The 22,265-nt window shown below is 43.6% G+C and overlaps 2 protein-coding genes across 4 annotated transcripts; one reads left to right on the forward strand and one right to left on the reverse strand.

Moving 5' to 3' along the window:
• The first annotated feature begins 3,253 nt into the window (after positions 1-3,253).
• Positions 3,254-6,069, forward strand: BBIP1 (BBSome interacting protein 1). 2 transcript variants are annotated; one of them, XR_010832881.1, is made up of 4 exons: positions 3,254-3,532; positions 3,634-3,815; positions 5,590-5,707; positions 5,837-6,069. XR_010832881.1 is itself a non-coding variant. In XM_048060589.2 (3 exons), exons 1-2 carry the CDS (start codon positions 3,487-3,489, stop codon positions 3,789-3,791), a joined length of 204 nt encoding a protein of 67 aa, XP_047916546.1. In that variant the 5' UTR covers positions 3,290-3,486; the 3' UTR covers positions 3,792-3,815; positions 5,837-6,069. The 2 variants fall into 2 exon arrangements, 1 of the variants encoding a protein (XP_047916546.1); XM_048060589.2 differs by lacking the exon at positions 5,590-5,707 and having other exon boundaries at positions 3,290-3,532.
• On the reverse strand, positions 4,162-21,002 carry PDCD4 (programmed cell death 4). Of its 2 annotated transcripts, none has more exons than XM_013174546.3 (13): positions 20,818-21,002; positions 18,503-18,654; positions 17,140-17,236; positions 13,715-14,014; positions 13,062-13,156; positions 11,261-11,374; positions 10,810-11,031; positions 10,427-10,524; positions 9,105-9,219; positions 8,224-8,331; positions 7,057-7,167; positions 6,193-6,332; positions 4,162-4,912 (listed from the first exon to the last, which is right to left on the reverse strand). In XM_013174546.3, exons 3-13 carry the CDS (start codon positions 17,177-17,179, stop codon positions 4,852-4,854), a joined length of 1,404 nt encoding a protein of 467 aa, XP_013030000.1. In that variant the 5' UTR covers positions 17,180-17,236; positions 18,503-18,654; positions 20,818-21,002; the 3' UTR covers positions 4,162-4,851. The 2 variants fall into 2 exon arrangements, with proteins under 2 accessions (XP_013030000.1, XP_047916545.1); XM_048060588.2 differs by lacking the exon at positions 20,818-21,002 and adding an exon at positions 18,824-18,979.
• Between the last annotated feature and the right edge of the window lie 1,263 nt (positions 21,003-22,265).

Genomic DNA, 22,265 nt, shown 5'->3' on the forward strand with positions numbered 1-22,265 from the left:
AGCGGGGCTTTTACGGAGCAGTAAGACAGGCAAGGGGCTCCGCTTTCACTGGGCGTTATGGCTAGAGAGAGAACAGAAAGAGCAGCCGACCAGAAAGCTGTTTCTGTGTCCCTTGGATAAGGCATTTCCAGGCACCTGGAAGACAAACCTGCACGCTGAGCAAGGACGTCTCCTTCTTGATGAACTCGGGAACAGCCCCGCGTCACACAACAGATTTTAAATCCTTACATTCAGCAAACTGAACTAAAAGAAATTGCTTATCTGCCAACTGCCTTCCAAAAACAAGGACTGGGTTAAACATGCTCTGAAGGCATTCGTGGTTCCCCCGGGGAGTCACCGAGGCTTTCTGCTCCCAGGACAGCAGCACCACCCTCCTCCTGCTGCCTGGACGGTGGGCTCTGTACCCTCTGGTACCACCCAGCAGCTCTGGGGGACAACGGCATGAAATCTACACACCTGTACTTTTTGCAAGCACGTGTATGAATTATTCGACACACGTTAGCCACATGCAGAGGTGAGACAAGCTCTAAATGTTTAGAAAAGGAGAGAGCTGCCTGGAAAGCAAACACAGACAGGTGTTGTTAAAAGCGTCTTAAACTGTCAACATAGCACTTACTTAAACTTAGCACTGAAAGATGGGCAATTCTCATGAAAGCAGTGATATTTTTAAACCCGCCGTGTCCGGAGTTACATGGCTATATGCGACTCTCAACCAGAGTTTTGTTTTTAAAGGACTCAATTCCAGACTTTCTTGTTGTATGAAAAAAAAAAAAAAAAGGAAAACATGAACTTGAAAGGCTCAAAAAACAGAATACAAATAAAAACCATTTAAAATGTATAAAGACAAAAAACAAGCCTCGTAAACAAATGGAACCGGCCATATCGCTTCACCTAAATGTTTTGGGTTCTTTTCTTCTACTTGGTAAGAGAAGATGTTTCTCAAGACTTAAAATAAATGTTGTTTTTTATCTGCAGGGCTTTCAGCAAGTGGCTGCCACGTTATGAAACTCTCCGGATTCCAGCAATGCACATCTCTGCTGCCTGCTGTACTCAGAATATCTGGGAGGAGGAGGAGGAAAACAAGCTTATCATTTATAAAATTATTGCTGGTTTTGTGGTTGTGAGGCTTTCTGCAGCATACAAGAATAACTTGTTTGCGACATCAGTAAAACGAGGATGGAACCTAGTGCGTTGTCCTTGTCTGGGGGAGTGCTCTCACACTGGCAAAGAAGGTCTTTTCCAACCAACCTTAATGATTCTATGATTTTATGATCTGAAGGCCGAGTCTCAGCACTTTAAAAAGCCGCACGCAGCGAGGGCACAACTTGAGACCTGGGTATCACCACACAGCCCTGCTCCGAGTTCCCCAGGCACCTGGGTGCCACCTTTAACTATGCTTCCCTTTGCAGAATAAGACCAGGTCCCCCCTGTGTAACTGAAAAACTCACATCTTGTGTTGTTGTTCTTCCAACAAAAGCAGAACTAGGTCCTATGTGCCGTGCTTTCCCCTCCTGCCGACTGTGGTTGTCACTACTCTAGTGAATGAACGCTGGCCTGACTCAAAGCTAAGCCCATCCCTGCTTGTAAGGCACCTTGAAAAGTGTGACACCAAGCTTCAGACAATGCCCATGCCTCTCTACTCTCTCTCATCCAGTCCTTCCAGTCCTGAAGATGGCAACCGTGTTTTTTCCCCAATGGAAAAAAGGTGTCTTAAAAGCAGACTTACCAGAGACTGCTGAAAGCAATCCCCACAGCCACTCCTCTCTCAGTGCTATCAGCTTATAGACAGGCTGCCAAGCTGGCATTTGACTAGCTAAGAAAATGGATTTAGCACGAAGCCAGATTCCACTCCTCAGTCACTAAAACGCTCAAGTAACAAACCGGGTTGGCCATTATTTCTTGTCACCAAGCAAACAAACCTCGCTGGCAGGAAAACTGTATTGGGAAAGTGATTCCCTACGTGACCAAGGGGGGCTCTGGTTGTTACCAATGCCAATCCGCACATAATGCTGGACTCCAGGTGGTCATCAGCTCTTTCAAAATAACCATCTTGCAATTTATTTCCAACGTCTGGCTTTCAGTTTATCTTCCGCTGCTCCGCAGGCCATACTTGTTACCACAGGAGTAACTGTTGGTTTCACAGTGCAAGACCTTCATTTGTAACTGGCCGTCTTTTCCACTCATTTCTAGCCAGCTGAGAGGCTAGAAGGGTCAGTTTGAAAACTAAATAAATAAATAAACAACAAAAATAAATAAATAAATACATACATAAACATCCAAAGCCCATCAACACAAAAACAAAAAACAAACCTACCAAGTTACTAATCTGCAAACTGCACGTACTGTGTAAAATGTCCTGGTCTACGAACATCCACAATTTTCATAAATCAGCCTCCAGTCCCTTGTCCTTTCCTCTCCCAATCAGTAGGAAACGCTAATTGGCACACACCGACCAGCACAGCGGACAAAGGAGGCAGCTATTCCCACCGAAATCAGCGGGAACACTTCTGTGCACTTCAAAGGGCAGAGAAGGATGTCCCAAGCAAGCACGTCCATTTTACAGTCTCATCGATGCCAATCTTTTGACCTGCGAGTGGAATCAGTGAATCAGAGCACGGACGGGCCCGCCGCCGGGCTGTGCTGGCCCAAGCCAGCGGTGTTGTCTTTGGCCGGCTCCACAAAGGCAGGAAGCGAGGGACCCGCGCGCAGCGGCTGCAGGTTGCTGCGGGCCTCGCACGGAGCGAGGGAGGCTCGGAGTGGAAGCGGGCTACCTGAGGGACCACCAGCTTCCTACCGCAGGTTGCCTCAGAGGAAAAAGGAAACAGCGCTGGAACAATGCAGCCGGGGGCTTTACGTAACTGTCCGAGAGGGGCCGTTACTGGAAGGTGAAGTTAGCTGCAGACCCCAGAGGGGCTGGGGTCCTGTGGCAGACAGGCCCGTGGTGCAGGAAGCTCGGGGCCGGCCGCACCAAGCCAGAGCGGAGAGGCGCAGCTGGCCGAAAGCTGCTTTCACACTCATTTTCCTTCTGACTCGTGACTTATTGGGTTCATCCGCGACTTTCCTCACAGTCCCTGGAGCAGGAGGCCGAAGAGAGCTCCCGGAATTTCAGAACAATTAAACACAACTAAACAAGTCCCCGCCGAGGCCGGGTCAGCAGGGTGCAGGCGTTCACCACAGACCCAACGCACAGCCCGGGGCGGGCAGGGCGCGGAGGCCACCCCGTAACGCCTACAAGGACCAGGCGGGGCCGGGGACGCGCACGCACACTGGGCGGCCAGGTCAACCTCGGGGCACTACCCCAGGGCCTTGCTGCCGGCATTTCTGCCCGCACCGCAAAGAACTACATTTCCCAGCATGCACTTCCCCAGACCCTCCCCGCGGAGGACTACGACTCCCAGCACACACTGAGGGTGAGGGCGCTCAGGCAGAGCGCGGCGCCGCGCGGTGCGCGCAGGGATTTGTAGTTCTCCGTGCGGCGGGGCCGCCATGCCGGAGGGGAAGGCTGCGTTCCGCGAGGTGCTGCCCAAGCAAGGTAGGGGCGGCGGGCGCGGCTCGGCTCGGCTCGGCCCGGCCCGGCCCGGCCCCAGCGCGCTGCCCGCCGCCGCTCACCGCCTGCCTGTCCCCACCCCGCAGGGCAGCTCTCGGCGGAGGACGTCCCCGCCATGGTGCTGTGCAAGCCCAAGGTGCTGCCCCTCAAGTCGGTGGCGCTGGAGAAGCTGGAGGAGCTGCAGCGGGCCGCGGCCGAGGCGGCCGGGAGGGCCCCCGGGGGGGCGCCGGGCACGCAGCGCTAGCGCCGGGAGCCGCCGAGCCCCCAGGTAGGGCCCGAGGGACAGGGGCTGGGGGGGGGGGGGGCGGCGAGCTGCGGCCTCCCGGGGCTCCTCGGCACTGGGGACAGGGCTGAAAGGGGGGCGGTGTCAAGTCTTACCCTTGGGACACTTCACTGTTAGGTATCCGGGGCATAGCCCTGTCCTACGCAAGCCCCTTCTGTTTTATAAACATTTTTTTAAGTTATTACCCTTAATTTAATCGCTTAGTCACTGCTCTTTTGCATATTCTAACTAGTAGTGTGATAGGTGTACACCTTAACCACACACCCGTCGGAGATTTGAGCAGTTCAGTTTTAAAAAGACGTTTTAAAAAAAAGAAGGCAGAAAGCAGAGCTTCACAAAAAATATTTTTAATATGTTTTTACCAGAGCGTTTCACTTTTCCAGTTACATAGAAAAAAAACATATCGACCGGTTTGGTACATGGTGGCTGGAACATCTAAAACCGACCTGCGTTTTGCCCCAGAACAGGTGAATTTGTCCCATGACCCAACTCCATTTTCTCGGGCTCTTTACAACAAAGAAATAGCTATTTTTTCCTCCCAAAGCACAGTTATTTCTTCAGCAGCAATGAACATGGGATCACAGCAGCTTAACTTGACCCTTCTATAAAGCTTTGTACAAACCAGTGATTTCATGACGAAGACACTGTCCTTGAAAGAAAGAGCGGCAGGCAAACATCGATGCAAACATGGAATGATTAGGTCAGAAACGTGGCACACTTATAAGAAGGTAGCTTATCTGAAGGCACCACCACAGCGGAGTGGCCAGTTGTTCTACTATATGCCCCCCCCCAAAAAAGTTCTTTCTGAAATTTATAAAACTATTTTTAAAAAAATGATTTGTACCCAAAAGATGTGTTTTTAAAAAAATATGAACTGTGCTAAGCAACTCTTAGAATTCTGGTATACAATATATGTGCGTACATATATACATACACACCAAAAAGCACGCGTGTCTGTATATATATAGATATCTCTCTCTTTTCCCTTTAAACTTCAGGCTTCAGGAGTCAGTTCCCACATTCAGTAGCTTTCTAGTTTAAGCCGGCCTCCATCTCCTTCGCTCACAAAACGCTTCCTGCCCCTGTAAGAAAGTACAAAGTATATTTTCAGGACGTTTACAGTAGCGTAATTTCTTTTTCTCATCTATCACTGTGAAGAATCTTCTCTTGATCTTGGGAGTCAAATACAAGGTGTAAAAGATTCAGCAAGATAAAGCTGACGATCACCCTTCAACTGCTGAAAATTCATCTGCATCTTACATCTCGGTTCATTTCTAGGAAGCTTTTCAAAATTTGCATTGTCAAGTACTTTCTGCTTTGCTTACCTTTTTATATTTATTTTTGTAATTCATACTTGCAAAAGATGCTGGCTTGAAAGCCTAGAATTGGCATTTTTCTACCCAAAACTGAAGTACGGGAGCCAAAAATGCCTCTCAGTATATTCATGAGAATTGAAGTATAATCAAGCTTTTGCTGCAGCGATGACTTTCAACCCTCCTACTCCCCAAGCCCACAAAACAGTTGGTATCAGGATACAGACTAACTCAGTATTAAGCCTGAAGTCCACATGTGGAGGCTGCTTTTAATAAAGTCACTAAACCTTCAAAACCTGATTGTTTTGCAAGCTGCCAAGATGCTTTAAGAAGGCTAACGGAACACCCAGACTGGAAAAGATCTAACAAGCAATATTCCCAATGTGTGAAATTGTGAATCATAGTTTTAACATCAAATTTAAATTTTTTACACACATTTCTCACAGGAAATGAAGCTGACCAGTAAGGAGAGAAAAGAATACTGATGCCCTGCAGTTCAAACAAACACTAACAAAACAAAAAGCACGATACAAAGCCCATGATGGGCAGATAGTAAAGGATCAGGTACGTGGGGCTTACGCCACATAAGTATGCCGGTTCCTTTTGAACAAAAAATTGGTTGTCTACTCCTAACTCTGTTAATGCTGTTTAGTACGTTTAAACTATTTTTCAAGCTTTTTTTTTTCCTTCCAGCTTTGCCTGCATGGATCGTTGACATCTGACTCTTGCGTCTCGGTGATGCACTGCTCTCTGCCCAGGAAATCAGCAAAGCTGAGAGGAGAGGCGGGCCTTTGTCCTCCGCAGAGCAGACAGGCATGGTGCCTGGGATTCAACAGAGGCCCTACTTTGCTCAAATATTTATCCCAGCCTCCAAATAAAAGGTTTCACATTAGTGCAGCTTTTTAATAAATGGTTTCCCAGTCCAACCCTTTCTGTTCTTCCATCTTTCCTAGTTTCGGGTTCCAATCTCTAGTACCCGAGTCATGAAGATCCTGCTTTCTGTTACCTACAGCGGGGATAAAAAGCAGGATCTCCAGTAAAACACGTACCTTGAAGGACAAAGGTCTCTCAGTGGTTTGGAGATGATTCCAGCCTGAAAGCATTCCTCTACAAACCGCTCCAGCACAGAATAGGAGTGTGGCACATCCAGGTTAATGTCGGGGATTTCACAGTAAACTCGTTCGTAGCCCTGCGGTGCAAGAACACAAATAATCACCTGGTTATTCTATGATTACATTATTTTAAAACACCCTTTTGCACTCAGAGAATGATTTTTATGTAATTTCACGTATCTTCAGAGTTTCAACAAACTGAAAGCAGAGCGCCTGCGAATTAGTGGCAAAGCAAGGTATAATACCAACCAATACCACGGTATTATGTAACTACCCATCTATATAAATACACTAGCTGAATTTTTAAGCTTCTTAAGAAGTCATGCATTCTGTACTATCTGGATTTCTGTGATAGCCAGGCTGCTTTTGCACGGGTAGTAACAGAAGGAAGAAAATATACTTCTTGATTGTGAAGTATACTGGATAAGAAAAGTAATTGTAAAAACATGTAGCTACATTACTACATGCTAAATGATTACTTTTTTTTAATCATTTAATTGCATAAAATCAGTTGAAAATCTTTGAGTGAGGATTCAAATATTCTGTACTCCACAGCTGTACAGAGAACTGCTGCTCAGGACTGCTTTGTACTCCTTCCAATACATGAGAAATATGTATGTGGAAAGTGACATGGTCTGTGTGAGATAATGGCATTATCAGTATGGGATACAGAGCGACTGTGGAGGGAGGGGAGGAAAAAAAGCAGAGTCAGCAATAGACTATAAATACTTATTAAAAGTGGGTAAAAACTAAGCAAGTTTTTTAAGACCTTGCCCAGTATTCTGTAAATGCCACACTTACTCTTTTCATTTGGTCCACGGTGATGACAGAAGATCTCCAGAGAGATTTCAACAAATCCAGCATCATTTTAAAGGTCTTCTCTCCAGTTGACTCCAAAACCATCACAATTGCCTAAAACAAATCATGTAAGCATTTTAACTAAAATGAAAATAGTGGTTCAAGTATACATGTAAGCACATGAAGTACAAAATGCAACGAACGCGGTACTGTGCATTTTCTGGGGAGACAAGTCCATTTGTTACAAGCAGGCACAATTCCAGTATATTATTATTTTAAAAGAAAGACTGATGAAAAGTTATTTGCACAAAGGTAAAAGGTATGAAAAAAACAGAAAGGACTAGACAGAGTGAAGAATATTTCCTGGTTTGAGAGGTACGTGGCTGTACCCATATAGTTGCTGCAGCACAGATGAATTTTGTATCTGTGATTTTTGTACCTAGGACTTCAGAGGAAAATGTACAACTTTACAATTTACCAGTCTCCACAAACCCCATCAACCAAGAGGTATCTGTTTTCCTGTCCTAAAAGGATTTTCTGAAAGGTGTCAATTTATTGAAAAGTAAATGTTGTAGCTTGTGGGCGTTTCGCCTTACTGGTAAACAACCACTTCCCAGTTTGGCAGGTAAGTACAATTCAGAACAGTCACCTTCCACATAAAATAAAGATCCTTCTCTCATATAGTCTGGTTCTAAAACATCTTAAAGCTATTTTACAGATGTACTAGAAGGAACAATTCCACCCTAAAGAGAAAACTTCATACCTTAACAGAAATAGGGAACACCCATTAGAATACTCAGATGTCTAAAATCTGTTGTAAGTACGCAATTAAAACAAATCAAAACCAATACAAACTACGGCTTTTTGCTGCTATGCCTCAGCAGAAAATAAGCTGACCTCTTATTTTTCAGAGATCTGTAATAATCTGAACACAACAAACAAAATTTAACTCTGGATCTTCCCAGAGGGACCAGCAACTTACTTCTTGCACAACATACACACAAATGAGCGCATAAACCATTAGCTTTACATGAAATAATTTAGTTATTTAAATAACATCAGAACTTGCAACCTCAGCTTCAAATTCCAGTTACGTTATATGCATGCCCGCATCAAAACAAAATCTCTTGGCTTTACTGGCAGTCCTCAAAGAGACTGATTTCTCCTTACTTCATACACAAGTTCATGGTGAAAATGGGGTACTTCCAGTTCCTGAAGGCAACGTTCAGCTTCCAGTACATCTCCGGAAAGCAAATACTCTTTCAGCAGCATATCAATCTATTGAATTTTAAAACAAAACAAAAACAACACTAATTAGATACAAGATCTAAAAGCTGTCAACTGTTTTGATGATGATCTGTTTTTTCATGCTCTATAATCAACCTGGCAGCAAGTTAGTTCCTGAAACTTGCAGCTAGTGTTTTTATAGATGTAATTAAATTGAGACCTGAAACACAACGTAAGCCAAATACCTGCCCATAGCGTAATACAGATATGCAAGCACATTGTGTTGCAAGATAGCTATGGAAATTTATCTTCTCCCCTGAGCCCGTCATCTGCTACACTCACAACCTAGAAATTACAATGTGACTGTTTCCTTTAAACCTCCCTGCTTCATAGCACAGACCACCAAGCTTCCCTGTTTCTGCCTCCTCCCTCATTTTTGAGTTATTACTGTGCTTTTAATCACTGATGCCAAAAAGATAGGTTTAGCCAGTTTCATGTTGGTTCCTCTATTACTTCACCATTTTGTACTGTAAACTCCTAAAAGGTAAGTGCTTAAAATTTTGCTTAAAGTCAGAATAAGTGTAATCTTGCAAGCAAGAATATTAACTAGTGTGTTCCCACCACTGACCACTACGGACATCCATTTCCATCCACAAAGTGATCTACATCAGTTTTTAAAACCTACTTTTTATAAAAAAAAATAAAAAACAACATTGGAGACATCATTTTGCTATGGGCTATATGCATCTCTTTGCTCCATCCCAAACAACGTAAGCTTAGACAAACAGTAAACTCTGGAGAGAAGTGTTGTAGAAATGAGTTACCTCTTTAACAAGGTGTTTCACAGACTGCTGACCACCTCCTGACCCCCACACGTTGTCTATACGCTTTCCACCCTTTGTCACACTCAGCAACACAGTGGCTCGGTCCAGAGCCGCTCTAGAAAGAGAGATTCAATTTTTAGTAAAGTTTCATAATAAATCTCTAAAAGACATCCGTAGCATCTACACCCTCACTCCCTGCCATTCTTCTCTGACCAAAGTGATCCTATCCCTGGGAAAAGGTCAGGTTCAGTAACTTCACATGGCCTTCTGGATGAAGAAACCAGCAAGAGAACCCTTCCTGTGCTCTCCTTCTGCCACCCTTACGCTTTTGGTTATGCTGTGCCCCAGACAGGGAACAATCCTGCACTGGTAGTACATCTGTGTCATCAATGCAGAACCTGAAACAGTCTCATAGAAAAGAACTTAATAGTTTCTTTTGTAGAGAGGAATTGTATCTGGGCTCCTCCAAAAATGCAGGTTAGCATGTGTATCTCAAAACAAGAGGCTTGAGTTGCTTCCATGCTGAAAAGTGGCTTTTGTACTGAAATGTTTTCTGTCTAAAGAATTGTCAAACCTTTGGAATTTAAGCCAATACAGCACTTCAGAAGGCAAATACGTAGTTGCAAAGATGTTGTGAACTAGGGAAGCTTGTCGGTTCATTGAGAAAAAACAATGGAAAAAAAAGCTCCAGTTAAGCACCATTAGAAGTTGTATGAGTTTAGCATCTCAGTAGCAAGCCTGAAAGCCACTTATGGGGAAAAAATTAAAAATGCATGCCTAGTTATTAAAATGCCCCTCTTTGCTCAGAGATTGCTCCTTCAAACTTCTTACCCTGAAACTGAAAACAATTCCATTTCTTGATAAATAAAATGTTACAGAGGAAGTCTAGGAAAGCACTACACAAACTTAAACCATTTTTGAGGCAAAACACTTGATCTTGTGTATTTCACCATGTATTTACAGCAGCTGTCCTGATGCTATTAGTCTTTAGTTGCATTAAAGCTTTTTCTCTATGTAAGACATAACCTTCTACAGTCACTTCTAGTTTCAGCTCGGGTTATCCCCCCCAAAACATAAGCCAGACAACAAACCTGACAAGTTGAACTCCAATGTATCAAATATAGTTTTAAGGCACTTTCATTATTTCTCTTCTGACCTCAGCAATTCTGGATTTTGTTGTTGCAGATGTGGGTTTTTGATAGTTTGAAATTAGAAAAGCCATTACAGAACCACATGGTTCATCCTGAAGCCCCGTATTCCTGATTTCCTTCTTAGGCATTTGGAATAGAAAAAACTGTTGCTACAGAAAGCAAGAAACTTACCGAGCTTGGATGCAATCCACAGTGCCTTTGTAGCCATCTATGTAAGTACTGCTTAAAATCCCATCTCCGACAGCTCTAGCAATAAACTGCCCCACCAACTATAAAAAAACAGAAGCATTTTTTAAATAAACCTTGAATTTCAAAACAGTTTTAAGTAGAAAGTTATGACACACATTTGGTTTTCAGATTTTATTTAAATGAGACAGCTCAAAGTAAAAAAAACCAGCCTGGGAAACTGGATAGGGGATTACATACAACAGGGTAATCTGTATCTATAGCTGTTTTTAAAACTGCAGAGCCTTGTTTCAATTTTCTTTATCAATTTTAGCCATAATTTAAAAGGAAAAGGTTTTGACTACTACCACAAAAATTTGCAGATATACCTGGGGTGCCCTGGGAGAATCCAACACCAATTCAGGTAGATCTTTAAGCAGTCTGTCAAATGATTTTTCCACATCAGTTTTGCTTACTACTGTCCCGCAAAGGTCGGAGATAAGCTTAGATGTCATTTCCCTGTGACTAGCCTTCCCCTCTAGCGCCAAGGAAACAGCCAGCACTGGCACGCTGTATTTCATTTCACCGAGGTTTAGATCCTTCAGCATCTCCTGAATAAGATTTGAAAAACAAAACAGATTAACATTTCATCATTTTAATATTAAATATATATTATCAACAAATATGTATACACACGTACGCTTCTGCGTATGTAATAAATATAACTGCTTAGCTATTTTTACTGCACATTTCTTGCCAACACTCATTTACAGCTGGCAGTTGGATTCCCTTGTACACTACAGGTTTGCCCCCTAAAGTAAATAAAGGCATGTGACATACCGAAACCTCGTTAGTATCTCCGTGTTCAAAATATTCCTGTATGATTGGTGTTAGAGTTTTTTCAAACGCTCTTTCATCCAGAGGTAGAACAACTGTTTCGTAGACACAGTTCTCCTATTTCGAAAGAAACAAAAGCATAAACTCTCCTGTAAACAGTAGTCACTTCTTAAATCTTCAGCAGCGTTAATAGTATCAAAAAACACCTTCTACATCCCTAATGCTTTAGTCTTTAGGTAGTAAATATTCTACCAGAAAACATCAGATTATGTCTGATTAAGTGTGGATAAGGCTGGCTAAATGTCACGTTTCTTATATTTTGAATTTACTGTTCAATGACAGAAAATAGTTCAAACTCTGTCACTGGATTTCTGCTGACACCACACGAACACAGAGATCAAGTACTATGTACTCAAGAGAGGGTGACAGAAACTCCTGCTAAAGCCCAGCTGAGTTATCTGTGCTGCAACAGAAGATTTAACTTCTAGCAGCCTTCCCTGCAATGGCACTTCTGTCCCTGACAGCACAACAACAAGCCTGCCTGTTTTCCCTCTTCCCTGGAGGGACTTTGTGATCAAACAGGTGATAGCATGACAGAGAAAGGCATTTTCAGAACATTTGTGAGTGAAGATATTCCCTAAAGAGAAAAAGGAATCACACAGCAGCTGCCTCCTGTATAATCTGGTCCTGAAGGGTTCTAGCACTGCCAGATCTCCCCACCGCAATTCAGTTCCTCACAGACTACAGAAGTAATACTCAGAGCAATACTAGAGATCAAAGCAATACTTGAAAAAAAAAAAAAAAAAAAAAAAAAAAAAAAAGCTTCCAACTAATATTTATCAAAAGAAGTTTTCCATGGTCAAGAATTCCAGCAGAAGGCCAAAAGCCTGTTTTCCTATCGCATCAGATTATGTTTACAAAAAGCTAAGTATGCAGGTATTCCTTGGAATATTAATTCTTTATAAAACTTCATTTTATGAAATCATCGTGTTCATTTTCAATAGCCACATCTGCTAATGTCAGTGTTGAATTGCAGGAAGAAATGATTCTGAAAACAGGTTCTGACATACCGAGATAGCATCGCCTCAGCAGCTATGGCTACAGCAAGCAACCTCTGCTCAAAGGATTCCTCCATCACTCTGGGGATGTTACACACACCTTACTTATAGTCTCACAAATGTATTCGTCACAGAGACCTCAGTAATCCCTGCCTGTAACCTGTGTTTCTCTTCCTCAGCGATTTAACTTGATACAGCACTATTTGCCCAACGAGCTTTCCATTTTTCTCCCCTGATAATATGGCTGTAAGGCACACTGTTCCACAATATATCCTAAACAAATACGAAGCAGATGCAAGAAATGGGTATGTTGGGAATATTAGGAAGAGAAATATAAGGAAGAGAAAAATCCCTAACGGATACTGTCACGGACTAAACTCCTACCTTAAAAATCAGTGTGGCATTTTTAACATGGTGCTTGCTTGCAATTTAAAGCAGCGTTGCAACATTCACCTCCATGGGAACAAGCAGTGAAAGAACACACCTGGGAAAACCATGCTGCCTCGTCAGACACAGAAGGAAGGCTTAGGTGTAAAATCTATAATGTTACACTGCCACACATCTACATCAGACACCTTTAGCTAGCCAATAATCCATTACTGAACATAAAAACGAGCATTTAGTACAGCCAGTCCAACACCCGCATCACTTGTGAGGTTAAACATTCATTAATATAAGCATCACAGCAATTGTAATTAATAAAGGAAATCAAAACAAGCATTGTGCAAGGAAATTATTTGCCCTACCTGGTCATCATCATAATTAGGATCCTTAATATCTACTTCTTCTACATCATACACTTGACCTGGTGTTCCCCAAACTCCTTTACCACCTGCTCCACCTGGCGAAATAGAGGACAGTAAGCAAGGACAGCCCGTTTACATGCAGTAATTTCACTTCAACCCAACATTCCTTCACTCGACTTGTGCTTGTGGCCACCTCCTGACTCCAGCCACATTTGTTGAAAAGGGCAGAAGTGTCTCTCTGACACGTTCCCACTTCAGCAACTAGTCTTTTCATTACTTCCCAGTAAGACACTAGAAGAATAAAACCGCGTAAGAATTACTGAAGTTTGAAACAACTGTACTTTTGAATATAGCCATGCTTTCAGTTTACATTAGTAACAGTCTTGTGGACCACCTCAACCCCAAATAGTTCAAGTTTGTCTTCAATTTACTATTAAAAGATACCGAACTCAAAGACCCAAGTTATTTAATGATACACAGAAATTTTTGACATAAGATTCCACCTACTATTAGCTCCTATCACCACCTACTAATTAAAAGAGCAAATGCCTGCACAGACTGTGGGCTATGAGTATGGTTCTCAATGACAACAAAATCCCTATGTTCTTGACAGAATCGTCATCACAGCGCTGTCTTCACTAAGCTACACCAACCTTTCTTTGGCAGACCCCTTCCCTTTCCGGACCGGGACCGCCTATCCAGGAGTTTCCCCTTTGGGCTCGTTGGAATGACAACTCCAGTCTTCTGTGTCTCTCCATTCTCGCTGACAGAGTCTCCTCGCCCAGAATCTCTAGAAGAATTTTTCCTCAACCGTCTCTTGGCTTTAGCGTTTATTTTGGCTTCAGTAATTGAAGTTGCAGGAATCCAATTTCCATTGATTTCAGTCTTTCGTTCGTCAGACCCACCATTTTCTTCATCACCGGAAAACGGAGCATCACTTAGATTCTCAAGTTCTTAAAAAGGAAACAAAGTGGAAATTTTGTTACTGTTTTAAACTGTTTTACGTTAAAATACCAAAACGTTGCATTTAAAATGGATTACAGCATTAATAGCACTCATATTCAACAGGCAAACGGTGGTGTTTTATTTAAATATATCCACACATCACAGTAATAAGGAGTTCCTTATCCCCCTCCACATACTATCCACAATCTAAACAGAGCATATGTCAAGAGACAGACAGCAAATGAATAAACCATTTATAAACAGGTAAACCGCAAAGAGTTCCACCCTTGTTAAACAATCTATCAGAATTCCTTAGCGCAGATCTAGGTGCCCAGTTATCACCCCACCCACTCATCGCCTGACTTGGAAACAAACAGAACTGCCAGTGCAGTAAATTCTGTACGAACTCAGCAATGTTAACAGAATAATCACCGAAGTGAAATTAATTTCCTACATCATCAAGCGACATTCCTCTCATTCAAGGAATTTCAAACAGAGCTTACCATCTGGAAAAACCAATGATTTACACTTGAAAGAATACAAGAATGAGATCACTGACTTCTGTTTTTAAAGGTATGAAAAAAGTGCAGTTTAATACAAAATTTGGAGAGGTTGGTAACAAAAACTCAGAATAAAGTATTTTGAAACAATGTGATCTCTCTTCTTTAGGGATTGTTCCTTACTGTGGGGTAGGTCAAGACTTTTTCTAAAAATTACCATGTTTTTTTCCCAGTACAATCATATGTAATAGGTAACTAGCCTTGTTTCCTTTTAAAACACCCTCTGTACAATGAAAAAAGCCCTCTCGCAACTTAAGGATCCAAAAATATCTCAGAGCATTGAGAGGTGCAATAATTTCACTGAATTTCACAATTTTCTGAAGTTAGATACAAATTTTAAATGTGCATTAAAGTCTTACATTTCAGAGAGTTAGACTCTCCCCCACATGAACTCTATGGTTCAGCAGAATGTTTTGTTTTCTGCAAAAGCCCCTGTAATATTTTCTTCCCTCTCTTCTTCCTTCTTTTCTTGCAGTCAGTTGAGTCTCACAGCCACAACCTACAGCCCCAACCCCAGGATGTACACTGATGAGGCACATAGAAGAAGCTGCTTTGCCAGCTGTGCCAAACCTGCTTTACAGAAAAGTTCGCAGCCCTAAACCCAGAACATGAAGAATATTTTAAACTTCTATTTGAACGTAGCCAAATACATTAGTTTACCATTCCAATACATTCTAATTCAAAACGTTCATTTGACAATAGTTCTCAGAACAGTATTTTTTTTCAATTCAAAACAAGCTCATGAAAATGTTTTGAAAGCAAAGTGCACTAATAAAATATTTCCAACCTCAAAGTATTTACTCATATCAAAGAGGACACTGCACTACAAAATGAAGAAATCCTGATGCAACTGCCTCCTTCATGATCAAAGAAACAACATTTAGATATTAGTGCTCACAGATGTGAATGCTATAGCTGAACAATAATGCAGTCATTCCCATATAAGCTTCATCTTTCCACTCATTACTCCCACAAAAGCATTCCCTTTATGCTTGCAGCAAGCTAAAAAAAGAAAAGCATCCATTACGTACAGAAAAGAATTCCCACAACAAGCATTCTCAGCTTTATAATATTTTAATACCACAATGAAAGATTTGCATAAAGCTAGCAGAGGGCAAAAAAGCAAAACTGAACAGGTTTCCTTCCTTCTATTCCCCAGGGAGATCTCGTCAGCAGAACCAGCTCGTCTCAGATAACTGAATTAAGATTCTGCACCATGCCCAGTCTCCCATGAATTTCTCCAGTTTAGACCTGCAACCAGGCTATACAGGATCTACACTCTTCAACGACCACTTATTTCTCCCTGTTTTCAAAGAAAATGGTCAACAAGTAATTAACACAAGTCAATCATGACTTTGACTACTAAGGAACGAGGTGGAGACTATAGTGTAGCCTCTACACAGTCCCAATCTCAGGTTCAAGTCCAAATTTAATCATCCCCAGGAAACGTCCAACCCATAAGACTCAGTATTTCACACTGCATTACTGATTTCTTACTACATTTTTTTTTATTTTTATGTAACACCATGTAAGTTCCATCTGTAGCCTCTTTCTCCACAATACTATGACCTACTGGCCCTCTGCTATTAGTCACCTAGTTAGGTTAAAAAAAAAAAAGATTAAAGTTAAACTAGCTTTGAACAATTTTATAAAATAAAACTCTTTCATTAGAAGTACACAAAAAATGACGTGGATCTTTTCAATGTCTCATTTTTACATCACATATACAAGCAGGAACAGCATCCTATAAACTTTAAGACTTTGCTTACCATATATTAAAAAGTTATCCAAATTGATCTAATTAACCTCCTATTAAGCCTAGCAGGCATAGTTGAAACCTGTGCTTTTATGGCACTACTACTAGACAAAAAGAACGTTCAGCAAATACTTACCTACCTACAAGTTTCATTTGACCAAATTAGATCAATTTAGCTATCTCACAGCTTCCCATCTATTATCCAAATGTCATTCTAAAATGCTGAGAAGCAATGCATCTTATGCAGTGAACTAATTCAGGCTTAAAGTAAGAGTTCATATGGAGAATGCTGCCACTTCCACTGCATTACATACCATCTATAATATATATATATATTTTTTCTGAAAAACATTAAAAACCTACAAAACCAATTGATATAACAAGGTTGGCGCAGATCATCACAACTTTGGAAGGTACATAAAACAACATGAAACTGCATTACTTTGACTAAGCATGATAAAATGTGCTTACAATATGGACAAAGCTGTCAATTTCAAGGCAGTTTCACACCTGCACTACCGAAAAATCAGATGACAGAGTCGAAAGTCACTATTTACTAACTTATGGGAGAAATGTTACATTCGTTACTATTTTCAGAGAAGCTTCAAAATAAACACAATCAAGCAGGATACTGTAACGTATACTTGAAAGAAATACACTTTTAAAAAAAACTTCAACACATATTCTGTAAATATGTGATGAAGTTTTTTTCTTAACGCAGTAGTGTTAAAAATTAACAGGCAATATGATTTACAACAGAGAACACTTTAGGTCAGCTAAGCAAATATAAGTAAAAGGTACTGAACCTATTACTTACCTGTTGTGTTAACATAAACGTGCTCCTTTTCTATTTCCATAGCTGCTTAACAGAACTGACTGTGAAATGTAAGGTCTCAAAGCTTTCCCTTCAGGGCCTAAACAGAAAAGGAGAAGCCCAGGTGAAGAAAAGCACTAGACTAAATCCGAAAGGAGTACAGAGCTGTAAAGGCTTCACTCACAAAATATGTTGAAGTTATACCTAACTACCAGTAGCCACTAAAAAACTCCTGAGAAGGTAGAAGATGTAACATGAGACAGCACCACCCTCAAACACATCTATCTAAGCCTTTATGTCTCAGCAGTTGTCAGTTTTGCTGCTTATATAGGAGGAACCAGGATAAAAACCGTTATGTTAAGGGTAGAAGCCCTCTGTATGCAGCCTTTTTAAGTTGATAAGTCACCTCTATCAACCTAGCACCGTCCACTTCTGCAGGGCAGTTATCTACACAAGCATGCAATATCAATGTAATAATTGCATCCATAAGAGAAGTGTTCTTCAGGTTGAACTATACTGATAAAATGGTACCACTTTATCAAGTTCAGACAAATCCTTAAAAAACAAGATATTTTTTGTTCCTCCCCTCAAGGACACAGTCTTTATATTTGAATGTATGTGTGTACGTACAACTGCCAAGCTTTCGTATGTTTCTGTGCCAATCAGCAAGGGGTAAGTTTGAACATTTCACCTTTTTTGTTACTCTCTCTTTTCCCAGCAGCTGCTGTTCCACAAACCACCACAGGTCACTGTGAAAGAGCTCATCCATCTTCCCCTTACATACACAAAATTAAAGCAGCCTCACAACTCCCCATACACTTTTTTTACCTCCGAGATTTTCACAAATCACTTTGTAGCGCTGTGACTATTACCGGCATGTGTCTGTCCCATGAGAATACTTTCTCATCTGTCGCTGCCCTGAAAACAGCTTACCGTTGAGTGGCAAGATTGTGACACCAAACGGCATCGCTCCCTTCCGCTTTTCTTCTTTCCTTGTTTTCCCCTCTTATGCCCGCTTTCCTACCACAGACCTATTAACTGCAAATGATTCATCACAGAGCGCTGACAGGAAAGGAACTAAAGGGTTAGGGCACAGAGTATCAAACTGCCGTGACCTTGTTATTTCCTAACGTCCATCCCAACAGTTAATTTAATGCAATACACAGTCCTCCCTGTCCCCACACCATTTTTAATCATTGAACATCCCGAATATCCCGCGTTGGAAGGGACCCACAAGGATCATCGAGTCCAACCCCTGGCACCACACAGGTCCACCCAAAAATTCAGACCATGGAATTTTTGCTTAACGTTTGCTTAATCCAGACACGTTTGCTTAATGCTTTAAGGCAACGTTTCTCCGAGTTACCTCAAGCAGTCATCCAGCAGCTCCCGAGCGTTCCCAGGTGCCGCTGGCCGCAAGCCTTGCTGCGTGGGTCCCGGTGCAATGGGTCTACACGAACCGGCCGGCGAGGGCAGCTGGATGCCTCCCAGCGGGACGTCCCATCAGCTGGCGCACCTCTTTGAAAAAAAAAGCAGACAAAAGCCCGTATTTAGCACCAGTTAAGAGAAAGGCATCACTTATAACAGAGCTCTAGGTTGTAGGTGGGATGACACGTTTCCGTTACAGAGCCCTGGCTGGAATTCCCCACACAGGGCAGCAGGACGCGCACCACCACACGGCGCTCACCTCAGCGGAGCCCCCCGGGGCCCGCCGGGCCGGGCGCCTCCCCTCAGCCCTCAGCCCGGAGCGGGACCGTTAGGGGCGGGGCGGGGCGGGGCGGGGCTGGGCTCGGCTCGGTTCGGCTCAGTTCGGCTCCGCTCGGCTCGGCCGGGCCCCGCCCCCCGGCCCCGCTTGTTTTGGTTTTCTTCCCCCCAGCGACACGGCCGCGAGCGGCGCCGCCGATTGGCTGGCTCCCGCCCGCCGCCTCGGCCAATCAGCGGGCGGGACTGGCTGGGGAGATGGGGGGGGGGGGGTTCGGCCCGCTGGGCAGAGAAGGGAGATGAGGGGGGCGAGACCATGTGGGGCGGGGGGAGCGGGACGGAGCCATTAGGGCGGGGAGAGGGGACGCTGCTGGGCACTGCGGCCTGTGCCTACACACTTACAGTCGTACACCACTACAGCCCTACACCCTTACAGTCCTACACCACTACAGCCCTACACCCCACAGCCCTACACCCCTACAGCCTTCACCCAGCCCTAAACCTGCACCTTCCTGCGTTATGTGCAGGTTTTACATGGAGGCAGCCTCTCACAGCCCGTCCCCCCCCAAGACCCACACAGGGCCCCGCTGGGGGGTTTCTGCCTTGTAGGTTTTTCAGCCTCCACAGAGAATCCCCCTCCGTTCATACCCTACGAGCTGGCTTTTACGCTGTTTTTACATAAATGCCCTATGAGCTGAGTTTTACGGGGTTGTTACATACTATTCCAGAGGAATTCTGCTCGAAATCGGTGTGGTTTTGAGTGAGTTAAAAGCCAGGCTTCCCTTGTGTAAGAGGCTCTGAATTCATTTGTTGGCCCAGCTCCACATGAATCATCAGAAGTAGGGTTAAGAATCAAAACAACAGTGATCTGGTAAAAGAGCGTGCGGCGTGATTGCTGTGTTTCTAGTGATAAACGCTGCTCCCACCGGGCAAATGACAGGAAGAAAATCTTTCTTGTTCCTGAAGGCTCCAGGTTCTAGGCATTTTTTTCCAGGCATTTTCAAGTCAGGACAGTTTCACATGCTCACACAAGGCTTTTTTCATAAGCAACCCAGAAGCAGCCTCCAACTATGTTGTTCCCCCCGTCAATCAAAAAATAATTTCTAGTTTGCTCTTTCACCCTAACCGAGTAGTGCATACCACTACAGCTCGGAAATCTGGAAAATAATTTCTATCCATTAGCCAAGATCAGGGAATTCAGCTTTCCCTGCAGCAAGACAGGAGAGGAACTTGAAAGAGATTGTGCAGGTAGGAGAAAGGAGGTGGCAGAGAAAGCATTCTGAGACAGCGACAAGAAGGTGCCACAAAACACATCAGTGCACCATGGCAATTGCTACTACCTGGTGTAAAGCATTGCAGAAAACTTGGGGGAGGATTTTTCTGGTTAAATTTTGAACTGGGTCACTTCCAAGAGACCCAAAAGGGTGATTAAAGCAAAAGAAGATGAACACTCCTGAACCAACCAGCACACCTCCAGACGAGAAAACAGCGTGGTTTTCCTTTCTTCTGCTGCATGTCACTATTAGCAGCCCAGTTATCAACCACTGAAAATCTCGTCTAGATTTGACTGTCCATACTTTCTGATTTCTACGACACTGTGACATGAAAACAACTGATGTGCATGCAAGATTATTTGTATTTTCCCACTGTTATCTACCAGCCTACTAAAAGATATCACCATTTTGCCTTCCTAGCCTCAAAACCTTAATATTGAACAGACAGAGCCAATCACATACGAATCTCTGAGCTGCAGAGAGCTGCTTGCTCCCTCCCTGCCTCCATCCCCCAGCTGTATTAATAGCCAACATACCTCCCAAATCCCCCTCGAAACAAGACGGCAGAAAACCCTCCCTCCTGCCCATGCATCGCTCAGACCAAACCCAGTTTTTCTTAGGAAAAAAAAAAAAAAAAAAAAGAAAACAGAACAAAAAAGCCTTTCTGAGCATCTGTGGGCAGCCCACAGCTGCGACGCGAGGTTACCTGTGCTAGGAGCTCTGCCACACCGTGTCACACCGTGTCACACCGTGTCACGCCGTGCCACACTGTGTCACGCTGCGTGGGGAGCCGCTGGGAGCCCCTGCTGCCCTCCACCTGGAGCAGAGTGCTGGAAGAGAGGCGAGCAGGTCACTTCCCAGCTCTCTTCCTCCCTTAGCGCCTGCTGGGTTGTTTTCAAACTCTCCCCTCCCTTTCTTGCTCGCTGGCCAAGCCCTCCCATAACACCCAGGGGAGGAAACCATTGGCTGAAGTTCCCCAAAACGCGTGGAGCAGCCCTTCCCCAGCCCGGGTCCGGAGCACACGCACCCGCGTGGGCGTGCTGCCGGCCTTTGCTTTTCATCCCGCCGTGGCTCGCGTTGGCCATCGGCCCTCCCGCGCCGCAGAGAGCAGCAGAAGGCTGAGAGGTTGCCTTTGGTTAAACGCATCGCAGGGCATTTTCTTTGCGCTCGCCACTGCGGATTTCTGAGAGTTTTACTTTCTGTTCTAAGTGTTTTCAAAAGGCAGCGTCTGCGATCTCTGAACCTCAGCGGTTCTGTTTGATCACAATCTAGTCTGTTGCAGTGTCACTTAAAATATAGATTTCTATCCATAACGCAGACAGCAAAAATGTATCTGCTAACTCAATCCGCTCTGTTCAGTTCCCTGTCTCTTGGCCTTCTGGTTTCTTTGCCTTCAATGCACTTTTTATTTTGTGTCTTCTGCATGGGCTTCAAGGTGCCTTCATAAAATGAACTGCAAGCACAGCACTCCCATTCCTCACCAGTCAGCGTCAGCTCTGGGTTGAAAGGCTGCTAAAGCACGCCTTCGCTTTTTTAGTGCTCAGTAATTAGATTTGCTTTTGAATATCCTCCTGCAGCCCCGTGTGTGAGCTGGGACAGGGCTGCCCTGCATCTGCAGCACCTGCTGGGGACGGGCACCTCTGGGAGGTGCAGGGGAATACGCTCACGTTTGTCTGAGTGTGGAAACTCAAGAGTCACTAGCTGAGATGTCTTTGGACAAACACTTTCCCAAACCACAGCTTGCCTGTGTATCGTGACTTGTGCACCCTGACAGTGCCCAAAACCCATCCCTGTTCGTGTTTCTGAGTGCACCCTCCTGGCATACACGCTAGGTTTGGGTTTGCATTGTAAAACTGTTTCAGGCATGTCTCCTCTGTGTTACAGTTGTCATCTGTTCATTCTTGCCTTAACAAAGATGATCATGCCTCTGAAAAGACACTTTACAAGTAAGGGCTGAACTTGTGAAATGTGCAGAAAAAGGGAGCCCTTGATTTGCCTGTAAAGACTTCCAGACAGTGAGTTCATTTAAAAGCTAACAACCAGAAACATGTAATACTGTCCTTACCTCAGCATAATTTTCCTTTTTTTACTGGTTTACTGTGGGAGAAAATCTTAGGGAGCCACTTATTACAACAAGGTGTGTTATTGTCTTGT

This window comes from Anser cygnoides, chromosome 7 (assembly GCF_040182565.1).
Source record: "Anser cygnoides isolate HZ-2024a breed goose chromosome 7, Taihu_goose_T2T_genome, whole genome shotgun sequence".
NCBI lineage: Eukaryota > Metazoa > Chordata > Aves > Anseriformes > Anatidae > Anser > Anser cygnoides.

Excerpts from the sequence above, each read along its gene's own strand:
- BBIP1 (XM_048060589.2), top strand. The coding sequence starts at position 3,487 with ATGCCGGAGGGGAAGGCTGCGTTCCGCGAGGTGCTGCCCAAGCAAG. Across the intron at positions 3,533-3,633 it reads CGAGGTGCTGCCCAAGCAAG|GGCAGCTCTCGGCGGAGGAC; the intron begins GTAGGGGCGGCG and ends CCCACCCCGCAG.
- PDCD4 (XM_013174546.3), bottom strand. The coding sequence starts at position 17,179 with ATGGAAATAGAAAAGGAGCACGTTTATGTTAACACAACAG. Across the intron at positions 14,015-17,139 it reads CGTTTATGTTAACACAACAG|AACTTGAGAATCTAAGTGAT; the intron begins GTAAGTAATAGG and ends TTCCTTTTTAAG. Across the intron at positions 11,032-11,260 it reads GAGATACTAACGAGGTTTCG|GAGATGCTGAAGGATCTAAA; the intron begins GTATGTCACATG and ends AATCTTATTCAG.